Source organism: Strigops habroptila, chromosome 8 (assembly GCF_004027225.2).
Source record: "Strigops habroptila isolate Jane chromosome 8, bStrHab1.2.pri, whole genome shotgun sequence".
Lineage (NCBI taxonomy): Eukaryota > Metazoa > Chordata > Aves > Psittaciformes > Psittacidae > Strigops > Strigops habroptila.
The window spans coordinates 31,799,262-31,814,872 of record NC_044284.2 but is presented as its reverse complement, the minus strand read 5'-3'; the positions used below and the strand labels follow the sequence as shown (position 1 = coordinate 31,814,872).

Genomic DNA, 15,611 nt, shown 5'->3' with positions numbered 1-15,611 from the left:
GGTAAATGCTCCATCCCTGGCAGTGTTCAAGGCCAGGATGGACAGAGCCTTAGGTGACATGGTCTAGCGTGATGCATCCCTGCCCATGGCAGGGGGTTGGAACTAGATGATCTTAAGGTCCTTTCCAACCCTAACCATTCTATAATTCTATGATTCTCTATGGTCATTAGTGACGAAAAATACTTTTTAAATTAAATTCCACTACATAGATTTACTTTAAATACTCAAGAGATTCACTGAAAAAGGATGACTTGCATGTGACTGAAATCCACCAACTGGCAGGTAACTTAACAAACAACAGTTTACTGCAACGCAGCCGGACTTTCTTCATTTATGTTTATAGGCATGCTTTAGTTTTACAGCAGTCTTCATAATGTTCTAGCAAATATCCTAGTAATATTCTGTAAAAAATAAGAAAGCTTTGGAAGTGTACAGCTTCTCTGTAACGCTTCACTCTTAAATTTCTCCTAATTGCCCATTTTGCAGAAAAAGTTCATGGGAGCAGAGAATTTCAAATTAATGAGGATTATCAACGACGCACCATACTAAACAAAAAGCAAATCTAATTACTAACTTTAACTAACACAAAACTTATAACTAACTTCCATTCCCACTGTTCACTTTGTAGGTTCTAAGCACTCAATATATCTCGGATGTTTCTCTCCATATCCTCCTACTCCCTCTGTCACATTATGTCTCTTGAAAACTGCAAGGCTAAGGGAAAAAAGAGGCACTGTGAGAAAACTGGATATGTTTAATCATTAGTGATGAATCTGCTGTTCAGCTTTTTGAAACATACTGATGAGAGAATGATGATCATTTTATTCTAACAAATTTTAAACCAACCAATCATCTGAATTGCTAGTTCACCGCTTTTGACAGAAAAATGATGAGTTCTATGTCAGAAGTGAATCCTCTTTTACGTTTGTGCAAATCAACAGGAAGACTGAAAATTCAGCCTTCACTATTCTCATATGCTTTGCTCTGTTCAGCATTTTCTCTTTAGTTATTATTATTATTATTAAATATCTACACAAGATTTCTTACCATAAGACCAGTCTTTTACCTCTTCTGTTAAGGCTGCTACTGAACACTAAGTACATTGTATGCTTCAGAACATCTATAGTTTCACCATTATTTCAAGGCAAAATCTATCATAATGCATTATAGAATTAGGCAAGGCTTCTTATCATAGACCCTACTTGCTCTATAAATCAACATTTTTTTTAAATAAATTCAAAAGGAATTACTGTGGTTCAGAAGCTTTACATGAAATCAGACACAAGCTGTTGTGCTCACTCAGAGTAAGTCAGACACAGATTGGCTTTTACTAGACTGCTAGCTTGGAATATTCTTTCTTTCATGAAATTTTCCACCACATAGAATTCCTGTCTTCTCAGGGTAATAAAATAGACATGCCACATGTGTCACAGAAAAACCAAACAACAGAATAAGCTATCCTTTAAGTGTTTCTGTCCTGCAGCCGCCGCACAAAGCTTCTTGAGAAACATACACAACGCAGCCTTTTATCATTCTAAAATGAATGCCATTTGCCACCTCAAGATCATCCTTTTCTTCGGGCACTTCGGCTGTTGAAAACTACAACACGAGGAAGCTTCACACATCCCACCTGGAATAGTTAAGCACTTGATTCTTCCAAAATGACCCTTTCTTGTTTATATAGTCTTTATCTACTGGTTGTAGGGAAGATCAGTTAATCTTTAATATATCTAGTCAGCCATGCATGGAAAGCAATAGTTCTCCCTAACCACAACAGGTTAAGCCATGAAGCCTGAGGTCTTTCTGCCTTCCTTTTTAGTACGTATAACTACAAATGCTAATGCAAGTCAAAATTAATCAACCTTTTTTATGACTTGCTGTATTGTACTTCTATTCCAAAATAACTTTCCAAAAGCAATGAACAAGTGATATAGCACATATGTGATAGTACAATGCTTGCCCCTATAATGTGCTTTTACTGTTATCATCACCGTATTTAGGACAGGATACAGTGGCTAATTTAATTTGCCTATTCCCTTCCAAGACTACTGGTTCAAATCAATTAACTTAAACAAATGTTATAATAAAATACAAATTTTTTCTGCCTTTTTTTTGTAGTGAAAGATATACTAGCACAAAATGAAAATCAAGACAGAATAGCTGTTTAAATACGCATCTCATCTAGAACCTTATCTAGAAGGCGTTACTTCATTGAAACACTGCAATACGTTGCTGGAAGACTGTGTTCTAACTTTTTCCCCGCCACATCAGCAATAAGTATGTTCAAGCAATAATATGTATGACTTTGCTACTGGCATTATCTCTGAAGAGATACTCTGAATGCATTCTTCCGTTACATCCAGGTCTATGCAAGGTTTTTTGTTATTATCATGATGACCATTTTCCTGGGAAAACTTGGAGGAAAAGGTGCCTGAAGGTTCAGACAATAATACATTCTTTACTCTATAGCAGACAGAAATTAAGATACACAGAAATATGCAGCACTGTTTAGAATTACAGTATTTTTGCACCAGAAGCATAAAAAAGACACAGAATAACTTTAGTACAGCCATTGGTGTCTTAAAATCAAAATCACATTCTTAGTAGTACAAAGAGGCTGAACAAACCACACTGTAGAACAAAATCTCCCTGGTGATGGTATCTAGATAGATGTTTTTTAAAGTAAATATTAAGAATTAGAGCTTAACGTCTTATACTAAAACACTCTTCTTTTTTTTTTTTTTTTAACCAACACTTCCATCTGTCAGATTTCATCTGATTTTTAGATTGTTCATAGCCTCTTCTAGAAAGCAGCAAAGCAAAAGATACTCATAATCAGGTGTACCTCTTAGTTATATACAGTTATGGAAAATGGATTTGGAGTCCTAGAAGAACATTTCATAGAAGCAAAAGATGTTTATAAAGCATTACCTGCTGCTGGCCATTGGAGGGGTATACACCTATCTTTTTGGACGGTGTCCTCAGGTAAGGAAACAAGTTTTTTGGCAAGCACTGCAGAAATTGGTTGTACTAACAATGTTGTGAGGTTCAGTTGATTTTGCCTGTAGCTTCCATCTTAAACAACAGAAAGAGAACAGCAATTTAATGAATGAACATTAGAAGATTTTTCTTTTGCATAAAGCAAGTATCTACAATAGAACTTAAAACAACTGATTTAGATAGACAGCTGTTACTTTGTACTTACCTTACTGGGAAAAATAAAAAAAATCCCTAAAGAACATGTGCCACAAAATTACACATTATAGCATTTGGGGAATAGTTTCACAAGAAAGAAATTGGCAAAGAGTCAAAGAAAACATTAGATGGTATGTGACTTAAACACAACAAATTAAATCGGTGCACAGTTAAAGGAATCAGTGGAAAAAAGAATTACTTATTGGCAGTAACTTTCAAATTCAAGTAAGAACTGAACAGAGCCTTACAGACATTTAAGCAACCTGAAATACTGTATAAGTATCTGTCTGTACTGGACAATGCTGCTACTGATAAGGGTGCTAGATTTGCCAGGGATACCATAATGTTTAAATTCTGCAGAAGTCGTGCTACTTAGTACTAGAACTAGAGGCAAGCTATCACACAAATGAGCTTTTGTGAGAACTCTGACAAGAAACATACCACAGAGGATGCTGCATGTTGACGATACACTGGCAACTTGATGAGACATGCTTCCTTGCATGTACCAAACAGCCTGAATTTTTTTTTTATATCCGCCCTCAATCCTTTTAAAGAATACAATCTGATCACCTCATTGACTGAAAGTGGGTTCAATGCAGCTAAGGTAACTATAATATAATGCAGGCGTGTTTCCCTGATGGAAGGTTGAAGGCTCAGCTGAAGGAGGTCTGGAATAAGAGTGTACTGCACAGACATGTCAAGTGGAGGAAGGTACAGATCAGAAAGCATCAGAATATGTCATTTACAGATTTAAGATCTTCAGAAGCCACAGCACAAAACTCACAATATCAGCAGATTCATACATGTTTTAAAATGTCCCTTTAACTGAAAAAATGTTAGTTTCCATTCACATGACTGTCCAGCATTTAAGCATGGGAAGGTTTCTGATGAGATAATTAGATATTTTGGGAGACCAACTAATAGAACCGGAAAAAAAAGGCAAACTCTGCACATGGAAATGCCCTGAAGCACTTCAGGATACCACACTCATCTGTTTTTCTCAACTATTTCAGCTGGCCTAATAAAAACATCGTCTCTTTCCATGGAAAGCAAGAATCATCTTGCAGACAAAAATCTTACCACAGAAAAGGAGTTCACAGCACAGGGCAGAAAACAGTCCTAGATCAACCTGCAAAAGTCTAAAAGCCTTCCAATACACCTGCCCTTACTGAATAATTTCCAAACTTCCAACTAGGGATTCAGAATACAAGGCCTCTCTTCCGAGACCTTTATAAAACAAATACCACATTTTCTGATGACATGGAGTTCTTCACAACCAAAAGGCACCCTTTACATTCTGTGTGACTACAGTGACAAAGCTATCAGAAATCAGCAGCACATGTTCTATTAATTTTTTATAAAATTACTATCAGAAGCATTATTACTGAATCACAATATAAAAAAAAAATCCACACATATCCTGGGTTTTTTTTTTTTTTTTCTTCTTTTTGTGCTGGAACTGCCTGAGACTTCTTATATCTTACTTCTTAATGATAATGCAAAAACCAACCAATGCTATGTCATTTAATTATGGAAAAAAAAATGTTGTTCAGCTTTTACACGCAGTGGAAATATTATCAGTGCTCACTTTGAGAATTAGACAAATTTTTAAGTGGAAAGGTGAAACCTGTCCAAAACATAATTTAGAAAAAGTTTTGTCTTATTGAAGTTAGGCAGGGTTAACATCCCTCAAAGTTGTTATTTGATTAAATTGGTGGTAAAATCAGCTTCCTCAAGCTTTGAGAGTCTGTTTCTGGAATCAAAAGGAATCCTGAAATGTCCATCGGAGATGTGTAACAGACATTATTTTCTATCCATTGCTTGTCAATCTGCAGACTCTATTACAGGAGTGATAAATCTTAAACTGTTATAGATGAAAAGCATCTCTCCTTTCTACATTTACCCACAACTTGAACTTCACACCTGAATAAACTGTGAAAGGTACACTTTCAAGAACAACTTACCAGAGAAAATCTCCCATGTTTAAAAATTAATCATTTCATGATATAAGATGGAGTGCATGCAACAACAAAGACAAACAAAAATATTTAAAATATAGAAATGAGATTTAAGTTATTTGGAAGAAAAACTTTCTAATAGAAGGAATTAAAAAAGAAATGCGTAGGCAGGTGGTAAAATCTCTACAACTGAAATTTTTTAAAGAAAATATTAAACAAACATCTGTTAGGAATGATGTAGTTATGGTCGATTCCTTCCCTAAGGGAAGGTGCTAGATTAGATAACCTCTTGACATCTTTTTCAGGCCTTATCTATATGATTCCCTAGTAACTGAACTTTCTGAAGTATTTATAAGAAAAGCCATATTGGATTTTACATAAAAACTGCTTGAAGAAGAAGAAAAAAGAGTTCCTTTCCATCTGCCAGATATTTGTCAGTTGTTGTTGATGTTGAGTTGATGTACTCGTAAGAGTACATCATTTAAGAGGCTGAGTAAAGCTATATGCATCATGATCAGGATTCAAAAAGGAAAGATGCAAGACCAATCTCTCCAGTATAACATAATACACACTGAAAAATCTGGGTATTTCCAGGGCTACCAGTTGAAGCACAATCATTCATTAGTTTTTAAAAAACACTCATGGGCTTGGTGCTGTACCAAGTGCAAAATAGTGAAGTGCAACTTCACAGAGAAACCAATGCATTGGAAGAACTTCGTGAGATTCCTACTTGCTCTTTCCCTGCTGGTTGACAAACTCCTTGGAGCACATAGTGCTTTCAGGATCTGCAAGCAGAACAAATGCTTTGAGAATAATTTAAATATGACATTTTGTTTGCAATGAAATTCAGTTTTATAGCATGAAAATCTTCCAAGAAAAAGAATTCGTTCATCTATGGAAATCTAATAATCTAACTGTGCCAGGCCTAAAACTGCTATTAATTTAAGAAAGACCCTAAAGAACATGCTGGAATGCAAGAAGAAAAATATGCTAATCAATTATTAAGTTAATTTTAGGAGCATAAAAAGAGGCAATCTTTAGAAGGTCTCTACACAGATAGGACTACATTTCTACTTTTGCAGTGACTCTGTTTTGTGTTTTCTTTTTCAACATAAGCACAAACATTGCGCATCAGTTTCCATACTGCTCAGGCTGGGATACACACTCGTAACCAAGCATCTCACAGTGTTCTATCACTTAACTTAATGGTATTGTAACCAATTACCAACTGGTAATCCAAGTAAAATGAGATTTCTGAAAGCTTTTCCTGGGAGAATTTAACAGTAATACTTGTGTACCACATGCCACTCAATTCTGAGTTGAAGTACAACTTTACCATTGTTTCAATGACTTTCGTCAAGGCTGAAAAATCAAAGCACATGAAACAGAAGAGAGTTAGTCACCATGTCATACTTCTCTAGTCAAAAGAATACTGCTTTAGGCACAGCTTCTTCAGAATTATGTAATTAGACTTTTATTTATTTTTCTCTAAAAGGTTTGTGCTATAAGAATTAACTTTCTGTTAATTCTCGTTTAAATTCCAGATTCAGAGAAAAATTAGAGAGAATATAAAATATAATTGTTATCTGTAAGAATCAGATAACGATATTTATATTTAATATTTAATAAAGTCACTCTCCACCCAGATCTGATAAAACAAAAAGTTAATGAACAAAACTGTCCAAAAAGTTAAATTCATTAAAATAATTCCTTCTGTGACCTGAAACACTCTTTTAATGATGTTCCCCACAAAATATGGAAAAGTCTGACTGAACACTGAACCATAATTGTACATATCCACATCTTCGACTTTCTGCTGCATTAATACTATAGCAGTATTAGTTTTGAAATATCTGAAGTGAATGGCTCATTAATTTTTCACCTTAAGCTTAATAGAAATTTGACAAACAGTTTTATGCTGAGAACAGACACTCCAAGCAGGACTTCACAGCACACGACGAGAATAAATCAGAGCATAAAAGACAGAATAAAGTGCATTTGGTCAAATAAGATTGTTCTGTCATTCAACTGCCCAAAGTGAAGAGTTTGTTCGATGCATTTCTATAAAAGAGGTATCCTTCCTTTTACACATTCCCAGCACATCTTCTGGACCTCCTTTTGTCAACACTTGATCTTTTATTAATCATGACAAAAATGAAGATGTATAAACATTATAGACATTCAAATTATATGAGCTTTGACTTGTATACCGCTCCCCCCAACTCTGCTCAGATATTCAGCAGCTCTTAGGATTCCACTGGTTCTCATGAAGCTAGCCACAATGATTTCCTTAAACTTCCCGCAAAATCAGTTCATCTGTGGTTTTCCTGACTTACATCTAATCACATGCTCAGAATGAAAGGGACTCTTCGGTGTCTACTGCAGGGAGACTCCAAAAGCCAGGTGGTAGCTCTAGATAATAAAACCATATCTCTACTATTAAACATCATAATTCTGCTGTGCAGCAGCTATTTAGTTACATCTTCAGCTACAGCTGCTTACAATACTGTTCATGAGCACCATTTTTAAGACAGACATGACTCTTCCTACTCAAAAAACATCCTTCAATGAAGCCTTCACACTATCAATTAATACTGATAGAGAGGGCTTGCACTTGCATTATGCATCAAGATTTGAGGGAGAAGAGCAGAACCTGCAGCAGATACTTATGGAGTGGAAGTGGTAACAATGAGTTTCTGCTGTCTTTTTTCAGTTCTCTGTGAATTTTCCACCAGAATTACAGTGTGGAACATATGCCAATTTTGAAGCACTTTGCTTCACTAGACTCTGGTAGTAATATGGAGGAAGAGAAAAACATTTGCTTCTCTTTGGTTAAAAAAAAAAAAAAAAAAAAGACTGAAATTCTGCAACCAGGGATTTTAACAGCAGCCCCGACTAAGGACTTTCAAAGCAGTTTTACAGGCAATGAAGCATGAGATGATGAACTGTTCTCCCAATTACAAGAGTATTGTGGCAGCTTACATTTCAGGTTGCATGATTCACAAATGGACAAGGGATGCTTAGAAATGTACCGATTTCACATATGGGTGAGAAAGATGTCTGTGCCTATAAAAGATTTATGCACATTCACAGAAAATACAGAACTTAAAGGCAGTGAGGATCACCTAGAAGGAAACTAAGTTACTGAAAGTACTCAGAAAGTATCAGAAAAAACATTTCAAAATTTTTCTTTGCATTGGTGATGAATCAACTTGTTCAAAAACACCTTTTTAAAAATTCCAAATTTTCATGATGTCAAGAGTGAACGAAAAGAGTTTAGAAGAAACCCCAAAATATCACGCCACCTGTGATAAATTCCCCAGAGTTAAGATGACCATAAATTCTCTGATATATACAAAAATACATAAAACTATGGAGACACTGTTTTGCTTTACAAAGTATATTCACTATATTTTCTTTACATCAGATTTTATCAATAGAGTAGATGCAAATCTGGGTATATATTACCCCAACTTTCTCTTTAAACAGATTTCTCTTGTCCTTAAAACCAGAAATTCTACAGCTGATATGAGAAGAAAATATGCCTCTAGAACTCAGTCATCTTTTTCCCTCCCTCTCAAGGAAATGTGTTTAACTAATATGCAAGAGGAAAAAAACAAGTCACTCCCCTGCGTCTTAGTGCAAATCACGTTTGTCTTAATGCCTATTTAACGAACTTTAAAAATACTGTCAGTCTTGTTTCTTTTTAAGAGAAATTGAATAAAAAGCAACGCATGTATTTCATAAAAGCAAAACTGCTTCGATACACTGATGCAAAAACATTTCATTAATCCCCCTGTTCCCTTCTAAAAATATTTAAACAAATAGCAAGAATAAAAAAGAAAGAAAAAGAAAAAAAACCAAACTGGAATCTGGAGGGAAGAGTGTATGCACGTGTGTGCGCATGAGGGAACACAATTCAAACTGATGTATCACAGAGGTAGCTTTTAAAACTGAAACTGAAATTATAGAACATTTTGAAAAAAATATGCTTTGGTCTGTGTCTATGAGGTACTTGCATCCATCCCATCTGCTTATATATGCTGGGTACAGCCCTAGCAGAAGTTTGCTCCCTTGACTTTGGTTGCGCTACGGATGAATGTGGCCTGCTCCTTTTAAATGGACACAGAATATATCACTGGATCTCACATTCTGCTAGCCTGGATCATTCCCTTAAATACTTTTTGAAAGCAAGAATTTTGAAAACATCAGATTATATAAGAGTATGTAACTACGTGAGTGATATGACACCTATTCCATGCTTCATATTTTATAATATTGTTAGCAGACACACATTTAGTCCTGAACATAAGCATTTTACATTTTCTTCCATAATGCTTTTTACCTCCAAGGTAAGTAAATGACATTTCTTTTAAAAAATAAAGTTATAATACTCAGATTCTATAACCACCTTTTCCAATCTGCGGGGCCATATTCCTGTCAGACTTCGTATCTTTCCTGATGCTGGTTTCCTTTTTCTATCTGATAGCAGCCCACAATGAGAAAACCAGCAATGATGATAACACAGCTGCTCTTGTACTCTGGGCACACAGCTTTTCTCTAATTTATGGCTAGTTACAGTAATTGGCTGGCTATTATATCTCCCATGCTTTCTGAAGAAGATACAACGATGAAAATGGACAATAATTGGCATTGGTACTTTACGTTTGCATAGCAGAACCAAAGATTAATCTCCCTCCTGCAAAAAAGATTCATGTAGCCACCAAGCACGGGGATCCAGCTCAACAGCGAGACCTTTAAGTCACACTAACAGATAAGGCACAAAGAACCTCCTGTATGAATTATAGAATCATAGAATAGTTATGTTTCCTGTTAATCACTTCAAGAAATAGCCGACTTCTCGCACATTCAAGAGTTAACAGGCTGGTCTTACAGCTTGTTCCTTCATGAAATAAACCTTGGTTTTCTACACTAGTGATGGCCATAATGAAACAAACAACAAACATAGAAATAAGACACTGATACAGATCTCCTTTCCTTCAGTGATGATCAAGAATACAAACAGTAAAATAACTGTCTTCCTTTAGGTGAAATATGATTGCAGCAGCCAGAATATGCATCAGGTTACATATGCTGTCATTGATCTGGTTATGAACAAGCATGGAGTCCTGTTTACCCACAATAATGAGATTTATTGTTATTAAAAATAATAAAAGCCCTATAACACTCTACAAGGACTGGAATGGAAATAGAAAATCTCTAAGAAAACACTAAAAATGACAGGTTTAGGATACCAATTATTTTGTTTATAGCATGTAGTGAACACCGGAATGACTCAGAATCACGTTCTGCCTATGTATTCAGTGGACTACATGAAATAAAATTGCATATGTTATCTATGGTACACTATGCTTTTCCTACAGTAATATGTATCTCTGATTTACTCCTCCATATTTGTTTGAAATCATGGAAAGGCACATTTTGGCTTCAGTCTGATAATATATGGGGTCACCCAAGGGTTTGAAGTCTCCTGCTTTTCCCCCAGCTTGTTACTTATTCTTCTTCTCACACTGCAGTGCCATTAATTGTGCCAGCACAATTGTTTCAGTGGCCATACTATGAACCAGAACAGCAAACTTTCTGGAAGTTCTTTAAGGCTAGATCAGTTCCCCAACCCATATCACAGCAGTGCTCTTAACAGATAAATCAGCAGAATAGGAAGTAAGCTGGGACAAGGAGGTAGATGGTGTGGCAGGAATTCCTTCAATTCCCGCCAAATCTTTGTATTGTCAAACCACAATTACAGAGAATACTCTTGTCGTCTAGGACATAAAGTGATTGTTCCTTGGCACAGAATGACATGTAAATATGCACATCAATTCAAAAGCTACTTATAGCTTTAAGAAAAAAAAACCCACCAAAATTCGTAGGTTCCATGTGCTCTAGGGTTCTTACTAAAAAAAAAACAAACCCAAAACAATAAAACAACCAGCTTTGTATTTTGATTTGTAAGGTAGCACCACCTCACCTTAGATTTTATAAATCAGAGCCTGATAATCCAATTCTCAAAGAAAAAAAAAAATTGTTACTGGTTTAGGATCTGGTTTACGAAGGAACTAACTGGCGGACCTATCATAATCATTCAGTAGTTGAGTAATGACAGATCAGAAAGTCAGATCCTAATGGACAGATGCTTGCATACACACAATTACATAATTGGAATCAAAAGCAACAGGAATTCCCTTGTAAGCCCAAGGACCAATTTAAATACTGAATCACAGCATATACATTGAATCAGACTTCTGCACGTGTTTCTGGTTCCTTCCTGCAAAGTTTGTAGCAAACAAACAGTATGTCTTCACTGTCTGTCCATATGTAAAAAATGCTGGTTTACATGTGTTCTGTCGACTCAGGCCTCAATAATGCTTACTATCCAGTTGGGGTTCTGAGCATTTCCAAGCATGGAAATGCCACAACCTCTCCAGGCAACCTCTTTCAGTGCTTGACCACCCTCACCATACAAAAGCTTTCCTTGTGCATAAGGGGAATTTCCTGTATTTCAGTTTCCTCCTCTATTCCCTGAATGCCCCGTAGAAGAAATTGGCACCATCTTCTTCCATCTCCCATCAAGTATTTACACATGTTCATAAGACCCCCACACGAGACTTCTCTGCTCAAGAGTAAACAAATTCAATGTCTCCCAGCCTCTCATATGCCAGATGTTCTAATCCCTTAGTCATTTTCATGATCCTTCACCGCACTCACTCAACGTCTACATCTCTTCTGTATGGGGGAGCCCAGAACTGGACCCAGCAATGCAGGTGTCGTTTCACCAGTACTAAGTGAAGAGGAAAAATCACGTCCTTTTACCCGCTGACCACGCTCTTCCTGATGCAGCACAGGATGCTGTTAGCCACTTTTGTTGCCAGATTGTGTTGCTGGCTCATACTTGACTTGCTGTCCACCAGGACCTACAGCTCATTTTCTGCCTTGCTGCATTCCAGCTAGTTGTACCCCAAAAGGGTACTAGTGCCTGGCTTATTACTTCCTCTAACAGGATGCTGCATTTCCCTTTGCTGAACTTCATGAGATTTCTGGCAGCCCATTCCTCCAGGTTACTGAGGTCCCTCTGAAGGGCAGCACAGTGATCTGGTGGGCTGAGCTGCATGCAGAACAGCAACCCCAAAGCCTCAAATGGGTATACTGTCTCTTCTGAATTTGAGAGAAAGCAAGCAAGTAGTGATCTGGAATGTTTGCTAACCAATAGTGGCAGCCCCAACTCCAAACACAGCAAATGCAATAGGTGGAAATAAGGATTCACTCATTACGGTGTAATCTAGACTATTCATCTTTATCAAGGACTCAGATGTCCGAATCAAGTGTCTCCCCAACATGATGCAAAGATCGCAGCCAGAAGCACTTCTTTTATCCATCTGAAGTACCAATACAATTTCTAACTATTAACTTAGACCCCAACCATAAGAATAGCTGGATTTAAAAACAAAACAAAACAAACCCACCAACATTCTGGATCTAAAAATGTAACGTTTGGGGAATTTGAGATAACCAGGGAGTCAGATACAAACTAGCACCAGTCTGCTGTCTGGTTTTTTTTTCCCCCAGCAAAACAATTCATTGGTAAACATTAGTAGCCAGCAGTCTCCTATTATGATGTAATCGGGAGCCCTGATGTGCTGTAACTTTGTTACAACTTTTTTTAGGCATTGCAGGATACATCAAGAAAACAGTTTATAAGCAAGAAAGCCTCTAACATTCTGTCTGAAAATGATACAAAATTAGTGTGCATTTTCTGTTTTAGCAGGATTAATTGTAATACCAAAATAATAAGGAAGTTGCAGTGTTAATTTCACTAGCATGATCTTAGTGGCAAAAGATTTCTAAATGAGAAATCTTTTCTTTTTTTTATTTTTTTGTGGAGAATGCCATTGGAAATGCAGTGATGCTGATTTTGAAGTTAAATTCTGGCTCTATGTATCAGGCATATGAGCAATTAAACACACCCACCCACCCCCAACAACTCTATCCAGTTCTGAAAAAGTATGCTTAAATACAGAGAAGAATTTTTTTTTTTTTTTTTAAGTCAGATTGCAACCAAAGTGTTCAAAGTTCTGAGTTCATCTTTAATTTATTAATCTTTCATCACCTCCAAGATCAGATATAGTAGACATAGTTGGTCATGTACCAGTAATAATTTGATTACAATTACTGAAGAAAAAAATATGGCAAGTCAAGCTCAAATTACAGTTTTCTAGAATGAAGATATAGGTGTTCTTAAGATCCCTAATTAATTCTGTGAAAAAAGAGCTATGCTCTGAAAATCCTGAAATTCTGAATCTATGGGAAGTCTTGTAACATACTGGTTCATTTCCTGGATTACAGAACAGACACAAATAAACTATAATCTATTTGCAGTACTCCTCAGAGATACAAAAAATGGTATTTAATTTACTTAAGAACTTCTTTATGTATTTGCAATGTTTTATTATGTTCTTGCTGACTAGTGTAACTGCTGTATTCAGCTTCAGAAGACTGTTATAAACACCCATGAGAACTGGATTTTATTTTGTGCGCAAGAGCGCATTGTATGTGAATATCGATTCATACCTCCAAATAGAGTCCTTGTCCCTAAATGATTTCTGAACCACCTCTTGTAAGAAGCTTTCCATCATCATGGATGTAATGTGCACAACTCAGCTCATGTTACCCGAGATAAACATGCAAAATATGTAATTTTGTTGAAATAACAGAGTTGAGGAGCAAGTAAATGTTTAGGCTAACTTCCCTGAAATTGAAGGACAATTTGAGTTAGGAAGATGAAAAGCAAAGAAAATTTGAAATAAAAAAGGAGGCAATAGTTAAAAAATAATTTCTTGTTAAAGAAGAGTAAAGTAGCAGCATCATTTCAGAATATTACATTTAAGGTCATGTAAATTGTAAGTCATGTAAATTTTAAGATAAACATGAATTCCTACATATATTTTTGAAAAATGCTACTTAGGATTATTTTTCAAAGTAAATACTTAGGAAAAACAATTCCACAAATATAGATTGGAGATTATTGCCAAATATAGCTATTAAAATTCTGCAGAAAATAAGAATATTATAATCTGAATCATCACTTAAAACCAATTTAAATGGAAAATGTCCCTTCCAATCAACTAATGCTTTGAAATTTATTTAAAATACCAGAGATACTTTGGTGTTTGCCTTCTTTAAATTACAGTAACCCCTTACTGATGAATACTAAATTTCTCTATAAATTTCCTACTCAATTCAAAGGAGCCTTCACAGGTATAAGCCCCATGTGCACCCAAATCTCCTCTACCATGCTACTTCCAGTTACAGCTTGTATTTCCACAGATGTAAATTACTGCATTGTATTTTTGCTCTGTAGAAAAAAAAGTTTTTTGTTTCTTCTGAAATGAACTTTATTCCCTCAAGACATGATGCAGGCACTACTTTCTTATTGTTTGGTTGGCTTTTTGGTTTCATGGTTTGTTGTGTTTTTGGTTTTGTTGTTTGGTTTTTTTTTAATGTTTTTGGTTAGTTTATATTGACATATAAACTATTGCATTCACTGGCAGTAATCTATTAGTGCCAGTGGAGTGTTATGATCTCAGGTTCTTAAAGAAGAGAATGATCTGAAAAAAACCAAACACCCTAACAGAATAAAAAAACTTGGAAAGGCAAAAAGAAAACATAGTGCTAGTACAATGAAACATGAACGTGGAAAACAATAGAAACTTTACAGAACAAAACTAAAATATTGAAAAATAGGTTTCCCTCCTCCTGTCTAAGAAAAGGCACAGATGATATTCTTCTAGTGGCCCCTCAGCTCTCAGGAGAATTAACTTGATAATGCACATACAACTATCATTACATATTCTTCCCTGCGCCAGAGTTAACTTTTTAAAATTAGCTGGCAAGACGTTTTTGTGATATTTTAAAACATTAAAATCAGTGATTCAATTATTTATTGGATATTTTAAAATTAAATATTTTACCTGCTTTGCTGCAAAATGAGACTATTAAACTGGTGAACCTGAAAGTTATCTATCTCAGTTCCTTTGATTTTGAAAGGCATCAGTGTAACTCTATGATCCTAGCTTTTAATAGTTTTTATCGGCCTATTTTCCCCTCAGAATCAAAATGTGTAACTATACTATCCCTTTATTCCTCCCTTCTAAGTAATCAGTATGGCATACCATAGGAGTCATGTAGTGGACTAGGCACATCAGTGTGTCTTACCCTCAAAAGCTGACGCTGACACCAGATACTGAAATATTTAAGTCAGCAGATACATTTGTTAACCTGATTAAATATAACAATGAAACCTCTATTATCTTTTCTTCAAATGATTTAAAAACTGTTTTATTTTAGCTTTCATTGTGTTCTAAATTTTCTTCCTATAGATGTGGTATTTTGTTGAAATACTACATTCCAGAAGCAAAATATAAGCAGGAAAGATCCCTACAT

At 35.7% G+C, this 15,611-nt stretch overlaps 1 protein-coding gene across 10 annotated transcripts in view; it reads right to left on the bottom strand.

The window, feature by feature from the left end:
• NAALADL2 (N-acetylated alpha-linked acidic dipeptidase like 2) overlaps positions 1-15,611 on the bottom strand; it is a 494,598-nt gene that overhangs the window by 123,226 nt on the left and 355,761 nt on the right. For all 10 annotated transcript variants that reach the window (XM_030494655.1, XM_030494657.1, XM_030494654.1 and 7 more), the window contains one exon: positions 2,932-3,075. In XM_030494655.1, coding sequence (XP_030350515.1) covers positions 2,932-3,075 — 144 coding nt within the window. The remainder of the gene's footprint in view (positions 1-2,931; positions 3,076-15,611) is intronic.